Genomic DNA, 18,682 nt, shown 5'->3' with positions numbered 1-18,682 from the left:
CCAGAAGAAGTCGCAAATGAAGATACACACTCGTTCAGGCTGATGCAATATAAAGTGTGCTGCTCAGACAGGCAGAGGGCAGCACAACAATGAGCTGCTGTCAACAATACCACCATGAGGGAAAACCATTATGGGCTTAAAAAAGAAGGAATTCGGTGTATAAAGTTTTTAAACCGTGTGTTTGATGGTAGAATGATGCCAGAATTTGTGCTGATTTTAGTGAGATCAAAGCAAAAAAAGTAGTTGGTTAAAAATGTTTTTTTTTAGAGGATAAGGCTGATTATTGATTGTAACTGTAACTTTAGAAAGATCTACCCAATGTGTGCAACTCATAATCAATAATCCTGTATGTAATAATAAAGTAGCATAATTCTAATAAACTATTTTAACAAAAAAAATGAGTTGAATGCTCTTTTTAAAAGATTATAAGTGGAATCTTTTCTGTTGAGAGACAGAAGAATGAAGTGTAAAGAAATGAACAGACAGCGACGGAGTAACTTTTTCTCCTCTCCAGAGTTATACGGCCTCACTTTAAAGGGCTCTGGACGGATCCTCCCCTCAATTTATCCCCGGTCTAAATAGTTTATTGAGTCAGCTTTACGCTCTCGCTAATACGCGCGCGCACGTGCACACGCACCCCGTCTGCACGTGCGCGCACGTAAACACAAGTGCATGCCACATGTCCCACTGAGTCACAGCTGAGTATAAATACACAGGGCCGTGTAATTATGGTTCCTCTGGAAGCCAGAAGGCTGCGGCTGTGAGGAAGGGAACTGGAGGGGCTGGGGGGGCTGGGGGGGGGGGGGGGGGGGGGGGGGGGGGGGTTCTAGGTCTGGGTTCATGGCACCGCCTGCCGGGGTGGAGGCGCAGAGAGGGGGTCTGATTATTCTCCTCCTGGATGGACAGATGTGAGCGAAACCAAGAGCGAGAGAAAGAAAGCGAGGCTGGCAGGAGAGAAGAGGAACAAAGAGGCTTTGAGGTACAGTTTACCAGACCGAACACAGTCACAGGTGAGGAGCCCAGACAATAACACCCGGCCCGCCAGCGACCCACGCCGTGGCGTGCACGGCCGGGCGGAGGCCTGCCCCGGCAGGCCCGCAGCGCCACATCCATCCATCGCCTGCATGCGGGCCCCGTGTGCGGCGGCGACAGCACGCCGCCCTTATCTGACTTGTAACCATCTGCACCTTGAAGACAACCTCAAATTAGCACTTTTTCATGGCAGCCTGGCGGCGTCGAGCCCTGCCAGCCGGGAAACCAGAGGCGGGCGCGCGATCCCGGGGGGAGCGCCGCCTCGCCGCCCCTCTGATAACACACACCGCTGGAAAGTGAAAGGCGGCAGGAGGGAGGGGATGCGGGAGAGAGAACAGCAAGGACAGATTAGAGAGGAGATATGTTTTAATCCCTCCTTCATACTCATAACAGGCCAGCAGATTAACAAAGAAGCAGGCCGGCGCTCTTTCCACTGCGCCCCGCTCACAAGACAAAACAAACGTTTCTTTTTCCCTCCTCTGCTCTGTGTCCAGACCAAGTGTGGAAGGATGTGGAATCCCAGTTCTTCTTCACAATCTAAGCTCTTGCTGTGAGCAAATGCTGAGATACTCATGGTTTTTAGATAGTTTTCGGATGAAAAGACGCTTTTAATTTGAAGTTATTTGTAAGCCTTTACATGTAGTCTGCGCCTGATGTAACTAACACAATAAAAGTGGCGTCCTCAGTTCTGAGACGTGAATTCAGTCCTGACTCAGTTCCATCTGTGGCCTCGCATGAATAAAGTCAAAGACGCACAGCAGCGGTTACAAAATGAGTAACAGGACAAAACAAAATCAAAATTATGTGTTTTCTAATTGCAAAAAAGAAAAATTAAAAACTACAGGAAGTTTTGTGTGCGTCTCAAACAAATCCAGACTTGAGTGTTTTTCTACCATGTAGGAAGAAATGGGAATGAAAAATGTATAAATGCATTTAAACAGGGGCATATCATCTTTTTACCGGTGGTTGTAAATTATTAAATGAATTAAAGGTGCAAAGTTGGAAGTGATTTTATTGGAAGTGCAAGGGAAGCGAATTAGGAATGTGAAAAATGTCAGGAAGTCCAGGACTCAGTAACAGATGACTTCTTGGAAGGTTTGAAAGAGGCTGCAGCTCCAGGATCAGACCCTCATCCTCCCACTCCTGAAGACCACCGAATTCAACAGTTCATTACAGATACAAAGCATGCCATGTTATGTAAAACTCATTACTACTGATTAATTGCTTCTGTAATGCAATAAATGTACTATCCATGGCTTCAGTTGTAAATTATAATTAAATTTAGAACAGCCAACAGCTAATATCAGTCCATCACACGTTAGGGTCGGTATATCTGATCCCGGCTGGGGTTTCTAATGTGCGGCGATCGAGTCGATTTCTCTGTCTAGACAGATAATATGGGTAATCTGGAGGAGTGGATTCCACAAAAGCAGACGGTTGGGTGAAAAAAGGACATGGCCGTTTTAAGCAGGTTAATTTTAACTTTAATCTCCTGTAAATCCCCCCCTTTGCTGCTCAATCTATAGGTCGGTGTGACAGTGTGTGTGTGTGTGTGTGTGTGTGTGTGTGTGTGTGTGTGTGTGTGTGTGTGTGTGTGTGTGTGTCTGTGTGTTGCAGCTGCCAGCCGGCAGCCACTAGAGGGCAGCCTCGACACAGGCTGGCACTGCAGATGTGGGCGGAGAGGAGCCCACTCAGCAGGGAGATGGGGCAAAGGGAGGGGGTGGGGGGGGCTTCTCACTGCAGTCTTACTACAATGGCAGTGTGTGTGTGTGTGTGTGTGTGTGTGTGTGTGTGTGTGTGTGTGTGTGTGTGTGTGAGTGGAGGGTAAGCGGGGCTGAGTGGTTGACCTGCGAGCGGCTATCGGTGATCCGCGCTTGTAAGTCAGTCACTAATGGATCAGATCAGAGTCGGGGTGGGAGGCGGCGGCCGGGGGTCGCAGGGGTCACACCTGTCGTGGGTTTCGAGGTGCAGGACGATAGCAGGTGGAGTCAGAGCCGAACTGCGGCAGGGTCAGATATCCCATCAACCCACAGCTGATAGGACCTGGGTGGTCCCCCCCACCCCCACTGATAAAACCACAGCAACAATAAAATGCGGCTAAACTTCTGGAGGGTGGAGGATGAAAGTGTCCCACCTGACCGCATGCTCCTCTGCGAGGCGCTAAACGCATTATGCATGCATTCTTTAAGTGTGTGTGTGTGTGTGTGTGTGTGTGTGTGTGTGTGTGTGTGTTACGGTCCAAACACATGAGGTCAGGCCGCACCGAGGAAACACTCAGCCGGGCCAAAACGTTTTGGAGATAAATACTCGCCACTTGCGTCACCGTAGTCGCCGATCCAAAAAGCTACAAGGAGCTCATTATAGGGAAGATGTTGTTAATTATTGACACAAATCACAACTAATCAATCCTCACACACTGACACAGATATTTATATGAGCCACAGGGACAAAAATAGCTCTGAAACTGACAAGAGTTTCAATCAGAGACTGTTCGAAAAAATCAGAGAGTTATTAAATCACTGTTCATCTGTTGAGTTTGATCATGAGAAAAAAGCCACAGAAGGTTAAAAAAACCTTCAATCAACACTTTATGGTAGGAGGTGTTGTTCTCTTGTACCACATTCTGGATGATTAGATGAATCTGATCATTAATAAATAAATAATAATCAGTTTACTGTCATAAAATGTCCTTTACTTCCTGAATAAATGACAGCTAATCATTTGACATTCAATCACTTCGGAGACGCAGCGGTCACTCCCCCGAAGCGAGCGGCCGGTACCTGCAGAGTGTCTCACCGGCTCCACTGGCCACGAAACAGCTCGGCCCTCTGGAGACGCAGCGCTTTAAACGCTATTGACCGGCTCGGGCCTGGAGATGTGTTCAGTGTGCAGCATCCGCCGCAAGGAAACGTGGGAGTCAGCCCGACGAGAGCCGCTGCTCCAGCATCTACGTCAACAAGACTGCAATATAGAGACAGCCAAACGTCGATGGGCCGGAGTGTGTGTGTGTGTGTGTGTGTGTGTGTGTGTGTGTGTGTGCGTGTGTGTGTGTGTAGAGAGAGAGTGGGGGTGAAGACAGATGTTGGGAAAGCAAACTGAGAGGGGGAGGAAATTTACAAAGAATAAAAAAATGAGGGCAGAGAGAGCGATCTGAATCAGAAATGAAAGCTGGGGAGAGCAGATGGGGGGGGGTCATGAGGACGGACTTGAACATTTGGGCCAAGACGGCAGTGACCTCAAGCACATACTTACTCACAGATACACTCTAATTGCCTCCAGTGCATCTCCTCTGTCTTGTATTGTTTCCGGAAAGAATTCTTCAGCAACTTCAGTGAACATTAACACACGGATGTCACACTGACAAAAAGAAGCCTAAATCTGAATAAAAACTTTAAATGGAGTGTGCTAATGAATTATTAAAAACCCTAAACAGGTTAATAAAGTGTAGATTGTCATGCTACACATGTATAATGCATGGTTTCAAATGTTTTCATGTCCAGATGTTGGATCTGTCAGCAACAAACAGCAAAACTCCTCCTCTGTGTGAAAGATCTGCCGAGTCTTCATGTAGTTTACAACAATTAAACCTTTTTTTTAAAATCATCACATCGTGTAAACAGGGTCTTAGTTGAAAAGTTAGCTTTACAGATAACTTATTTCTTTATTTTTTTTTAAAAAAAATTCTTCTCAAAATTTCCCAGATGTAGAGTGAACTGAGGTGGGTGAAGCTGTGACCCAGGGAGTTACTGCATATCCTCAGGCTGAGCAACATTTCATCGTCACGAGAGACCGACAAACCGTATCTTACGTGATCAAAACTGCGAGTATGCAAGGAAAGAAAGAGTGTCTTCATGACTGCCTGCACACATGCACACACACACACACACACACATTTACTAGCACACTAAGTGGAGAGATGGCGCTCCACTTTAACCTAATTAGCAGGGAGTGGCTGCTCTCTCGCCAGGCTCATTCTCCACGTTCAGGTCACATCTGCAGAGGAACAATCAGAGCTAAAAATGAAGAGGAAACTTTGTCTGGAACTCAACCTTTCACCCACTTATTTCACAGTTGGGGTTTTGTGCATCTGCGGCTTCTTCAAGCGCCCCGTTGGCACCCGGATGACGTCAAACGATAAACGCAAACGATTTGGGAAATTATTTTTCAGTAAAGGCTAATGGAGGTCTGGCATTTTCTAGGTTCAGCTGATAAAACCCCAAAACAAAAGGATGATTCACGCTGGATTGTTTCAAGCTGGAATGATGGCATTTGTTTAAAAGTCTCAGAGCAGCACAGCTTCGTGTTCGAAGGTTCTGAGTATTAAACACAGCTGAGGAGGATGCATGTTTTGGTCGTCGTTCTCAGAAGCACGGTGTTCGTTTTATGTCGCTATTAGCTGGTTTGATCTGAATCTTTTTATGATTCAGCGACTGATTACTTATCAGCCGAATGTGGCATTATGGCTATGCTGGACTTCCTGTCTTACTTCTGATAACAGATGACACAGCTGACATCCAGCAGCTCGAGGTGGAAGCCATTTCATTTTTCTGCGGGTTTCCTCAGAGCAGGCTGTGGTTTCATGCTGATGAAGCTTTCAACCTGCACATTGAACTAAATATCAGTTGACACTAATCAAAAATGAATTATACAGAGCTATAATCCGGCTCCATTCTTCCAGTGATTTATCTTCCACCTCCAAAAGCTGACCGTCTCCAGGTCGTCACGCTGTGGCTCAATGCCTAATCAAAGCCAATATGAGCCTAATAAATCTAATTAAAGCCGCCCACAGCCCATCGCCTTCCTGCTGATTGTCGCCTCAAAAATCAAGCGGTGGTCTCTGTCGGCCCGGCAGGGAGACAGTCACGCTCGTTGTGAAGATTCGGAACTGGCTTTCACAGCTGATTCTTCCAAGTGTCAGGATTTAAACTTGCGACACGTGCGAACCAGCCGCTGTCTCAAGCCCATTTCCCCCTGGCATGAAAATGCATCTCGGATGATCTGAGCACAATACGAGTTGGAACAGGCACCGATACGCATTCAGACGCATTCGAAACTCAGAACACTTCCCGAGGTGGTCTGGTATGCACATGATCACATATGTTTGGAAGCGGGAACAATATGCGTCTTGAGTTTAGCTGGAAAATACGTCATACGCAGTGGAGGCTGGTGGCAAGTTTCTTAGGTGAGGCGCTTCGTCGTTCTTCAATAAATGGCGCTGGTAAGTTATATGAGGCCTGAAAGATACTTGATGAAAGGCATCCAGTCACAGCTTTACCCCGAAAATCATGAAATATGATGTTTCAATTCAGTCTGGCTTTTCTGTTCAAGCCTCAGAGTCCCGTGAGAGGCGCCAAGGTCCGCCCGGTCAACGAGATAGATTCAGCCTGTTCCGGCTGAAGGTGCCATCTCTTTCCGCGGGGTGTGTAGTCATGCAGCGGTCCCTCACACTCACCCAAAGACACAAACACAGAGGCCGAGGGACGGTTTCTGAAGTGCCACATCCTGCCGTTTCCTGCTGCCACCATGAGGCAGCGGCAGCTCTGAGAGGTAAAAACCCCGGCTGGACTTTCCCGGTGAGTAGACACATCTGCCTGCAGATGCATGGGGGCTGTATATACTGGGGGGGGGGAGTCTAAAAAAAACATCAGGAGCAATGACGACATCTGGCAGAGAGCTGCTCTCCTTGCACTGTACCCCGTCTTCCTCCTCCTCCTCCTCCTCCTCCTTCTCTGTTCTGACCACAACCGCTGGGAGCAATCAAAGCGTCACGTCTGAGCTCCGCTGCAATAAGAGACCCCCGCCACCCCCACTCTTCTCCCCCCCCCCTTTTTTTTCTCTCTTTTCTTCTCTTTCTTTCCCGGTTGTTTTCAGAAGCAGGCCTCGGCAACAGAAAACCGCAGGGCTCCAGCGGGCCTTTCCACTCTCCACACCCCCATCCTTTCGACAGAGGGACGGCCACACTTGGAGCCCCCTCTCATTGGCTGGGCTGCCCCCCCCCCCCCCCGCAGACCCAGATGTATATATTTAGCTCATCTCCGCTCCTGTGTGATTAGCAGATGAAAATTATAACTCTGGGGTTAGAAGATGACGTTGCGGTCCTCGGCTGAAGCCGGTCCAGAGCCCGGGTCTTCGGGGCCTTGCAGACACAGAACCAGGCAGCGGTCCAACATCTGGGGCGTGGCCGAGGCAAGGCTAAGCCAGGTTGGGAAACCAACTGAGGCAGGCAGTTGAAGGAAAAAAAGAAAGAAAATAAGAGAAGGCGGATGGCAGAATGAAGTCGGAGTGTTTATTAGAGCAAACGAGATGGCCTGCCCGCCCGCCCGCCTCCAACAGACCTGGAGTTTCCATTTGAGGTCATCTGGTTTTTACATTCCAGCCATGCACCACCGCACACACCACGCAGAGGAAGTCCTCCATCGCACAGCACCGTACAGTCCAGCCGTTCTCATAGAGGGCTCGGAGGCCAGTGGCAGCCATTTAGGGAGCTCCCGCCGCACTGAGGGACACTTTAATTTAATCAGAGACTCACCTGAATAGAAAATAATCTGGGTTATTAAAGTCTGTGGTTTACTGAAGTATCTGAAAACTGGAACAGATCTTCCTCTGCACCTGGAGACAGTCACAGCTTCCTGAAGTTAAGAGATCTCTCATGGATCACCCCAGACTTGAGTCGATTTTCCTGACCCACATGACTCTCTGCACGCTCAGAGTCACTTCTTTCGGCTCCGGCGGCGCCACCCGGTCAAATTCATTCCCTCACTATAATCAATTTCCATTTTGGAAAATAATTTCAGGACAGACGTATTTATTCTCCCCTCCCGATAAAAACGTTTTCTAGCAATCGAGGCAAATATGAATCCTCAAGCAAAGCAGACGAGATGCAAATGCCAAGCAAAGCTCACAAAGCCTGACTGTGGTAATCCTGAGGTTTTGTTTTTTTTTTTTTCCCATAAGGCCTTTTCTCCACCTCTCTTTGTCATTCCCCAGCGGGATAAAGATGCTACACAGATACCAGCTGGCATGTTTTGAATACAGGAGGATCGGCCCACGCTATCGTTTCATCTGCCTCTTCCTGTTGACACACTGCCGGCTGCAAGAACTCGACTCGGAGAAGGACGAACCTGGAGGACGGAGACACTCGTGTCTGTGTGAGCTCTTCCCAGAGGCGCTGCCCCTCGTGTGTTTAACGTAATGATGAGAGCCATATGCCAGAGCCGATGAGGGTGACGCCGTCTCTTTAGCCCCCGTCACTCTGCATTAGGCGGCCTTTAAATGCCGGGTTGGCAAAAGCTCGGAGACCCTGGAGAAATGATCTGTCCTCTGCGGCTTCATGACTCGTTTCACCCCAGAAAAAAAAAAAAAGAAGAAGAAGAAGAAGGTCAGCCTTCGGGGAGGATGGGTCTCCCTCTTTGGCCCAGAGCCTGTGATGATGACTGCAAGAGCCAAGCACACACACACACACACACATGTGGTTTTCATGCGATTATTTGGAACGGAGATGCATTAGTACAACCGAGAGCAAAGAGCAGAGAAGCAAAGTGTCCATTTTCATTGTGTAAACAGAGAAAACGTAGGAGGAGGAGGACGCGGATATGCTCGGATCGCACCAAAACAGACCTTTTATGGCACAAAACCCGCGTCCAAAATACCTTTAAGAAGGTTGATCGGCGCGGCGCAGCGGTCCCTCGGGTCGGACATATTGTGAAAAAATGAGAGCAACAACAGCGGAGGATCCCGAACGGGGGATGACCAAAGAAGGAAACGCAGAAGGGGGATCAAAGCGGGGCGCGATCACTCAAAGTCACGAGAGAACAAGGAGACAAGAACGCTGGAAATCTTGGAACAAGCCAAGAGATAAAGAAAAAACAAGCTGCCTGAGGACGACGCACAGACGGGAAAACAAAAGAAGATGGGTAACGGTGAAAACAGCAAGAAAAACTGAGAAATAAAGCAGGCTCCTTCAAAAAAATAATAAAACATTGATGCTGCATGCATTATGCACACAACTCAACTTCACTTTGAGAAACTACAAAGAAACAGAAACTTTTGTGATGTTTTGCAGAAAAGTGCTGGAAAGTATTTTCATGTAATATTGTGGTGGAACAGAAGCAGAATTCACCTCGGTTTTCCAGCAGAAGTAGTTTATAATGGTACAAACTGCTTAGCAGCAGCAACAACACTGAAGCGGTGCTGTTTTACAATCCAATATATTTCAGTTTCATCCAATTGTATTTGTATAATGAGGGCTGCAGTGGATTTAATAAGGCATAATGTTTGCGGTCACACTGCCCGGATTCAAAGCTACAATAATCATTCTGGACTTTTAAATTTTCTTTTTGTTTTGGTTTTGGTGCTCAGGCTCTGGAGCTTATTCAACAGAGCGCAAGAGGAATGGAACCTTTGAGTTAGCTTTTTAATATTCTGTATTTTTGGTAAAAAAAAAAAGAGGGCTGTAAGCTCCTGAAGGAACTAATTAAGACATATCTATGAATCCATCTTCTATATTGCTGGATCTAAGTGACGGTCATGAGGGCGTAATGAACCCAGGTCATGTCGACCCTGCAATGTTATTACTGTTTTATTGTCAAACAGACTGAGTTTTTAAGGTATTTCCTGTTTTAAGGGGAAGCGCTTTCAATCAGATGAAGAGGGGAAATGTTGTATAGAAATGGACTCAAGGACATGGTGAAAAGCAAATGCACTAAACAAAAGGTTTTCTTTAACAGCAACCCTCCGATAAGGCACGAGGTATGTTATGTTGTGGTTTAGATAAGCTTGTAGTTTGTGTTTATTCTCATTTACTTAATTCTTTTATGGTCGTGTTGCTATAATTTAGCATCACTGAGTGTTTGTTCCAGTCCCAGAATCCTCCGGCTGCAGTTATCCTCTGAGAATCTCAGTCAACATGTAAACAGAGGCGGTGTTGAGTCGGACCGGCCGGCATCAGGAAAACCGCAGCGCTCTATCGCTTCCCAGCATCCTCGGCTCCTCATTAGCCTGCTGGTAATCTCCGTCCCATGATTTTCCTCATGCTGTCAAAACAGTGTCTTCCCTCGGCGCGGGAAGACGAGGCGGACACACGGATGGAGGTCAGTGAGTCAGCTCACTCAGCTCTGTGAAACAACAGTCATTTACTGCGCGTGACCTGCAATTCACAGTTCGTCAACCCCGAGCGGGCCGCAGCGCCGACGGGCTCCGAGCTGGACCGCTGCCGTTTCACAACTGAATATCTGATTGTTTGAAGAGAAAGTTTCACCTATTTTAAGCAAAAAGACCGGCCACGCTTAATTTTACAGTCCGGGGGCGGATTCTGTTTACCCTGGCAACCAGTGACAGCTAAAAAAAGACTGGGTGAAAAGCTCCGATTTAACCGTGGACCACTCGAAGCAGCATGACTGAAATAAAGAGCTACACAATGACAAGAACGAACAACTGTAATTACTTTAGAAAGCTTCAGAGAAAAATATTCTAATTGAAGTGACACGAAAACAGGGTCTGCCTTGTCTGCCTCGACCGTCTGCCACCGCTCAAACCACAGCTAGTGATCGCTATGACTACTTTACACCTCAATTTATTCAAGACAAACGGCAGCGGGCGAGGGAAAACCTTTCAATGAATGCACATTTTTCTAATCTGCGAAGGAAATTAATGATACCACCCTGGATTATTCCCCCCCCGTCTAAAAAGTCAACTGTTGATCTCGGCTGGACTCGAGAAAATGCAACAACTGTTTGTTCCAAAAGCAATAACAGAATAAAGACCTTCCAAAAAAAAATCCTTCCTCTGTGACCTTGTTCTATTTCATATTCAGCCAGGACTACAATAAATTCCTCTGTTTTGGGGGAGAAACAAGCCACAATTTGACGCATTCTTCAGGCGTGAAGTTCATTTCACACCCATAACTAGATTCATTGTGTGGAATCTGAAAAGCTGAAACTTTTGACCTCTGCTCCCTGACAAACCCCTCCTCTGCTGCCTCTGGGATAAAACAGTCCCGCGCACCAGACACGCTTTTTCTACTCATTTAGAAAAAAAAAGCAATGTCAAAAACACCAACCACAGAGGGAAAACCCACATTTTGACACTGTTACCCAAGCCTAACACCTATTTTTTTAATTTATTGTAACATTTTTTTATGTTTTTTTCCCTAAAGGCTTCACACAAATCTCACACTCATTCAATCAAACAGCTTGTAACTAAAGAGTTTCCTCCCTCGTACTTGCACTTGATGACCGGAGTGTGAATCTGGCAGCTTTCAGGACAGCTCTGGAGGAAGAACTTGCTCTTCTTCAGCCTGTTTCCACACTCCGTGGCCTCTGTGTGGCATCGTTCTGCCCCCGTGACTCATCGGGATTCTCTCTATTTTGCTATCGTCTTTATCACCTCCTCGCCCCTCCTCCTCGCATTCCGATGCAGTTCAGACTGTTTGCACGGAGACAAAAAATGCATAAAAACAGCTGATCCGAGCGAGACTCGGACTCGCTTGCTGCAGACGCTCCCCTGACCTCACTGTTTTGACGATTCTGTTAGAAGTACGAATGCGTCGGGAACGCGATGTTAGAATCGGGTCAATGTCGGGACGTGACGGAGACAAAACAAGATGCAGGAGGGGATGATCTGAATGGAAATCAGTCAAACGGCGGCCCCTGTTTAACCCCTGTGGCCCGGTGACAGGGGTTCCCTCCTGCCTCTTTAGCCTCTTTACTGGGGGCCAAGTGTGTGACGAGGGTGGGCCCCTCACCTCTGAACCTTGACCCTGACTCAAAGCCCGCCCGGCTGCCTTCGGGGCCGATCCCGCAGGCAGATGCAGAGTCGGGCCTGCACTTCCAGACAAGACGGGACTCGCTCCGCCATTCCCCCGACGAGCCGGGCGTCACGTCGACACGACGCCCCTCACAGACTGTACGACAACTTCATATTTCCCTCCGATAGCAGAAACAACAGACGCACACACACACACACACACACACATCAACGCTTCAGCTCTGCAAACACGGCGAGGCGCTGACGCATGCCAGACCATCAACAGGCTGAATCTAATTAGCTCTCATCTGTTTTCTGTGAGAGGCTTTGTATTCGCGACAAACCTCGCAGCGCCGGCCAGTCAGACAAACAGGGCCAGACTCTTCAGGACGGGGAATCCCATCCAGGTAACATCCAGAGGAACGAGCAAGAAAAATGGACAGGAAGTCATGTTTTCTTCTTTTCTTTCATCAATGGATACGACGCAGGTGGCGTCGGAGCACGAGAGCCACTATCGCTGCATTGATTCAACTTATTCTCGTACAGACGTGTCTGGAATCTCCTTTATGATTGATTTTCTTTGCAAAAGAACAAACTCACTGAACCTTTTCAATCAAACTGCTGGTCTCGGGTCAGCAGGTTCAGACTGTCAGGCGCTGCAGTCACTTATGGGAAAAATAAAATTGGATTTTAAGAGTTAAAAAAAAATGTAAAGCTACATTTGTACTTTTGAACTAAATTCCTGTTGATAAAACAGAGAATAATGATGATAAACCAGTCATCAGACACTTCTAAACCAAGAAACACACAAATACAGAATTACTGCAGTTGCTTTTCCTCCAAAGACAAAGACACACGGCAACGGGATGACTAAAAGGAGATCAATAAAAATCCATTAGCAACAAAAACATTCCTGATTTACAGGGCTGCGGCGAGCAGGGCCGCTCCCTTCGCACCACAGTCAACAAGGTCAGCGGTGACTGATGTCCTTCGCCCACCCGACGGGCCGCCTGCTGTTTGCACAGCATCAAGGACATCCTCACACAAACACAGGCAGAGAGCAAATTAAAACCCAACACAGTTCACACCACGCTTCAATCCTCGGAACAGAAAGAAACCGTGTGTGTGTGTGTGTGTGAGTGTGTGTGTGTGTGTGTGAGGCCATTTCATGCACCTGCACTCACGTTACGACTTGCACGTGTAACTCTGACCCCGTAAGTGTGATGTAAACACGCCGAAGTGTCTTTTATTTGCGAAACACCTGTGTTGGAGGGTGTGCATACACTCCCCCCGCGCCGCCGCGCTCCCTCCAGGTTAATGATTGAGAGCGCGAGGCGTCTGGCAGCTGCCGAGCCCAGGAATGCGGCGGGGGGCGAGGGTGTCGGGACGGGAGGGGGGCCGAGGTGTGAAGGCGTGAGAGACGTTTTAACTTTGTTAATGGACTGATGCAGGACGCTCCGTGACGCGCACGTCAACAACATGCCTGGAGCTCGGAGGGAAAGCTGCAGCCGGTGCGAAAACACGAGAGGAATTCCTGATATTAGGAGGGACGGAGCATAAAAAAAGTGGGAAAAATCAGACAGTTTTGGGGGATACATTTTTTTTCAGCGGTTTGCTGGGTTATCTAGTGCATGAGAGGAACTTAATAATCTAACAATTCTAACAACAATTAGGATCGTAATATCGTAATCAATTCAATGTTTCCAGTAGCTGCCTGTGTTTGATGTGTTCTGATTTTTTTTTTTTTTTTTTTGGTCTGAAGACTTCTTGTGATCTTCAAGAGACAAACGTCTGTGATTCATGGGAAGTAATAGAAAATTATCACAAGAATCCAGGTGGATTGAGCTGTCAGGTCCAGATTTGTTGCCTCCAAGCTGCACACGCTGCACGACGATGGCTTTAAATAAGACTCAGCACTGCAGCCCCTCCTGTGCTGTGTGCCTTGTGTGGTGAAGCCATCTGCTAACAATCACTGAAATCCTTCCTCTGCAGAATCTCTCGGTTGTTTTCAGCTACGGCCGCCCGGACCAGGAGCTGGTCCTGGACCTGCTGACTGGACGGGCCTCTGCGGTCTGAGGTCTGCAGACTTCCTGATGGGCCTGACGGATCAGCAGGAAGTGGGTCTGCGCATAAAATCTGGATTTCAACAGCTACAGATAATCCTCAGAAACTGACAACAGTTCAGCAGATCGACCAGAAGCAGGTCTAGGATGGGAAATAAAACACTGAGTCATTAACGGTCAGCGAGTGGTGTGTGGACACAGACAGAAGCAGCGGTCTGCGGCGTATCAGTGGACCCGTACACGTGCCGCCCGGACAAAAGAGGGGCTTTAGCATCGACCGGCTTAAGATTGCCATAAAAGCGCTCTCATGTTTCCCATCATCGATGCACTCCGGCGTCACGTGGCACAATGCAGCACTAGACATCAGCCCGCCCTCTGCCCCGCCCTGCTGCTCTATTGATCTCTCCCACAAACCAGCTGCAGCCGCAGCCAGCGGCGCCCTGGCGCTTCCACTGGACGTCCGCGCTCACCAAACACACACTTTCCTGCTTTTACACTCAACTCATTCACTTTGCGTGTATAATTCCTTCAGCGAATTGAAGTGTTAACTTGATTTTTCTGCATCTCGGTTGGTTTGTGAGACATCGACTAAACAGATTAGAGGGGAATCACATGTTCGGCGAAGGATAATAGAAAAAAAGGCTTACAGGTTTAGACCAGTGGTTCGTGACCCCGGGGGGTCAAAGAGATGGCGGGGGGCCCTGAGTGGGGCTGCACATCATTAGATAAACATGAGTTATGCAGAGTGTGTGACATGAATAAACATTAAAGTACATGATGTTGATGTCTTTCTCATTTGTACTCACAAAACCAGGGGTGTGTTTCTGTTATGACCCAATTTGAAAGAGAAAGAACTGTACCAGAATTTCAGAAGCTGTGCAGTTTCTTTGGTTTTTATATCTCTGGGTTTCTGACTTCTGTCCTGTTGCCGCCGCCTATGACGCTACGTCAAAATATCAAAGTGAAATAACCATGTGCTGTCAACATAATTCAGTGCAGCAGGACTCAGAGAGTACATGTGGACTGTATGGAAACACTGAACTTATTACAGCTCAGTAAGTCTTTTTCAATGTTTATAAATGTTTATAGCATGATGATGATAGATTAATATCTCCAACAGCCCTATTCCTGAGATTTATTTCTGCTCTGAGGCTGCAAAAATTTGATTTGTCAAAGAATAAAAGACTTTCCTTCACAAATCTCCACTGGTTTTCCTAGTGGAAATCTGACTGAGTCCCAAAGAAAAAAGGTTGATGAACCTTCAATCAAACAAAAAAAACCCAGACATCACTGGAGTGCATTCCTCCCTCTGGACTGAAAAGAGCGAGTTGAGATGCAGACTCATCTCTGGATGCCGGCTGAGACACGGCGGGGTGAAAGGTCAGGTATGAAACAGGTCAGGGACCGTAATGAGACGAGAGGAGGTCAGCCCGCGTCGGAGATGACATCCGCTAACGGTTAGCCAGGGAGTAACTCCGGCGCTTTGATCACGGCTTTATGAGTTCCTGTTGATTAAGATGACAGTTTTGTGGGCGCACACATGGCACTTTTTATCTTAATGACAGAAGTGTTGCATGTTCTACACAAAGAGATCCGCGCAAACGGCCCAAAAACAGGAGGCAGATGAAAGTAAGGCTATAGCGTGTTTGCAGCTTTCTTACAGTGGCAGAGAAACACAGAAGTCTAATTAAAGTGTGACCACAGGGGAGGGAATGTTATTGTTTGCTGGAGGGGATAAACTTCTTTGCAACAACATAAACATTGGCAAGGATTTCAAAAGGAGAGCAAAAGTATGCAAAGAAACAATAATGACAACTTACAATGATTAATCTGCTGCTTAATTTATGAGTTTTGGGGCTTAAAAAACTTGTGAAAATGTTGCCTGTTCAGGCCAAACCTAAGATACTTCATCAGTAACATCTAGAAGATCCAGAAAGGTTTCATGTTTTCTCTTGAAAGTTCCTCATCTCACCCTTAAACCAAGCCGTGATTCATTTTCCAATGACATTTTCCAATGACTCGATGATGATGAAGTTACTTCAAATTTACAGCAAGACTAGAAGAGGAGCAGGGTGACAACAGAGGATGACAACAGCCTTCACCCAGAAAGCTCAGCGGTCAAATCTGAGACACCGAATCATCCCCCTCCTTCCCGAGCAGACCTCCGCCCAGGCTGACATGTCTTACCTCATGACTTGACTATGACACACTGCAGCCAGGCCGGCAGGAATTCAATGTATAGCAGCTCCACCACAGCTCAATCTGCTATTCCTGCTCACTCTCTGAGCTAAAGGCTGCAGTTTGGGTGATCATGGCCAACTAATTCTGTTTGACTGGAGAAGTTAAAAAAAAAAGAGAGCAAACTTGCAGCATGTGCTTTCAATAATCTTGTTTATACCCATCAAACCAGCGGGTTAAAGCGATGCTGTGGTGGAGGTGAAGCAGCACCATCCCCGGTCGGGACGTCCCGGCTGCAGACTGACAGCCCGCCGGACAAAAGCCTGAACCAGCAGGGGCGCGCGACGTGGATGGAAGGGGCTCCGGGTCACTTCTAAACGAGCTGCGCAACACAAACAACCAGCTAAAGCTGCAGAAAAGCACCGGGATCTTGTGGTTTCTGTACAGTATGTCGACGAGCGCGCGTGTGTGTGTGAGTGTGTATGTGTGTACACAGTGGCTGTGTAAACTAGCGGTAATCCTCTTAGGAAATCACGCTCTCTGACCAGCAGCGCCGTCCAAACACAGTATGTCCAGGTGCAATAATAAAGCGCAGCGTCAGCTCCCAGGCTCTTTACTTACGTGGTTCTCGGAGTAGGGAGGAATTCCAACAAGGCAAAAAGCAACTCCATTCATTGGACAGCGCAGACTGTTGCGGGCTGCAGAGGAGAGGAGGCTGTCTGGTCCGCTGTGAGCTCGAGCGGCAGCGGGGAGGCGGGCTGCCGGAGTAACCAGGCTCCGCTCCGACGCAAACTTATAGCTTCAACACTTTTCCTGCTTCCTTCCGACTACACACACTGAGAGAGAGGGGGGAAAAAAAGAGAGAGAGAGGACCCTGCTGCCGTTGTTCCGGGCCGTCCAGCTCGCTGCCCCCTCCCGCCTCCTCTCTCTCTCTCTCTCGCTCTCTCTCTTCTTCTGTCTCCGCGCGGCCTGCCCGCTACAAACCGCACGCGCCGCGTCGCGCCGCCCGGGAGCGCCGGAAGTGGGACGGCATTACTTCAGTGTAAAGTCCTCACAAAACAGTCCACAAAAGTGGTGAAATACCCCGGGAAACGTCTTAAAAACAATATTTTTAACCTGAAAAATATTCCTATTTGTTAGACAAAAGGCAGGTTCAAGCTAACCTCAAGCTACTTTTACTAATTTAACCTTGTAAATAAAATAAATGAATATTTTTAAGAAAAATGCCGTCTTTATTACTATACACACACTTTTCGAATATTTTTATGTGCAATAATTTTGTTTTTTGTCTATTTTAATCCCCTTTTTTATACACCGGAAGCGATCTGTTAGCATGCTGGCTAACTTGACAGCAGTGACCAGATGGAGGGTGTGTTCGATAAATCTATGCGCTCCGCCCTGCAGACACGCAGCGTGCGGGCTCCCTCTGGCTGCGTCTCCCAGCCGGACAGAGGAGGACAGACGAGGATCAAAACAGTCTTAGTACTTGAAAAGTAGCCTGAAAATTAATCGAGTGGGTAAAATAAAGCAGGTACGTCGCATTTCTTTGTCAGTCTCCGCACCTTGCCGCAAGTTAAGGTGTAAATATGTAGGATAGTGTTTTTACATCTGATATATATTATAGCATTGGAAATAGCTCTAATTAGTTGCTAAGATAGAAAACTATGTTGTTGCTTTAAGACATTTTTAAAAATATATGTATAGTTTGTAGATATGTTGAAGTTTAATGACATGCAGATTAGTTAATGTGATGTCTTTATTTGAGTAGAATTGATCTGTGTTGTGATTGATGAGATGATGACATAGCAAATGAAAGAGCATTTCACTATCATTTCGTATATTTCTAAATCATCCTCTCCATGAATGCGTCAATCATCAATCAAGGGTGGAAAACACCACAGAAAATGTCTGATGTTTGACAGACTGTACAGATGCCACCAAACTTGACCATAATTCATAGAAAAATTAAGATTAAAGACATGTGTTGCTTGACTGATTGTCATTAGATGCGGTTGGTTACATGAACCACAAGTAATTCGATTATGTGCCAATCTGATTAAAATCAGAGTCATCTTTACTGGCCAAGTTGAGTGTACACAACTCCAACTTTCCTATGCGCTGTATTTACAGAATTAAACAAATATGAGAGAAAAATAAATAAATACAAAAATATGACAGTACTGTACAACAGTCTGGAAAGTCCAAATGTTCCTTTGAGATTGATGTGGGGTTCATCACCTTTGTGTACTTAAAGAAGTGCTGTGGAGTGTGTAGGGGAGACAGTTTACTTTCTAAAGTTTTATAAACTGTTGGGTGTTTTGTATTTTCTGCTTAGGGTTTCAACTAAACATGAATCTGGCCTTGACTAATTGAAATTGCAGTTGATTTGGAGGAAGTTGGTTGTGGGGCTTTGTGCAGGATCCAATCAAAGTGTCTTTCAAACAGCTCATCAGATTGTATCCCACTGTCTGAGCATTCTGTGACACTTCACACACCTTGTTTGGAGAAACGTTGGTGTGGAAAGGCTTATCTGGTCTGCTCTTAGATATATTATCATTTCATGAACAATCTTTATTTTTTGATTTTCCAGATTTCAACAAAACACAACATGCCCTATTAGTCGAACTAACAAATCCATATTCGATATCAGCGGGCTTCCGGGAATC

General features: G+C 46.9%; 1 protein-coding gene across 4 annotated transcripts in view; it reads right to left on the bottom strand.

Moving 5' to 3' along the window:
* Window positions 1-18,682, bottom strand: part of arhgap23a (Rho GTPase activating protein 23a) — a 78,765-nt gene that overhangs the window by 32,629 nt on the left and 27,454 nt on the right. The window contains exon 1 of one of the 4 annotated variants that reach the window (XM_030090294.1): window positions 16,638-16,856. The exons of 2 other annotated variants lie outside the window; for them this stretch is intronic. In XM_030090294.1, coding sequence (XP_029946154.1) covers window positions 16,638-16,691 — 54 coding nt within the window. In that variant the 5' untranslated portion in view covers window positions 16,692-16,856. Of the gene's footprint in view, window positions 1-8,153; window positions 8,384-16,637; window positions 16,857-18,682 lie in introns of those variants that run through there. One more of the 4 variants, XM_030090293.1, reaches the window with a different exon arrangement.

This window comes from Salarias fasciatus, chromosome 4, assembly GCF_902148845.1.
Source record: "Salarias fasciatus chromosome 4, fSalaFa1.1, whole genome shotgun sequence".
Classification (NCBI taxonomy): domain Eukaryota; kingdom Metazoa; phylum Chordata; class Actinopteri; order Blenniiformes; family Blenniidae; genus Salarias; species Salarias fasciatus.
The sequence above is the reverse complement of the archived record's forward strand: the minus strand, read 5'-3'. Positions and strand labels throughout refer to the sequence as shown.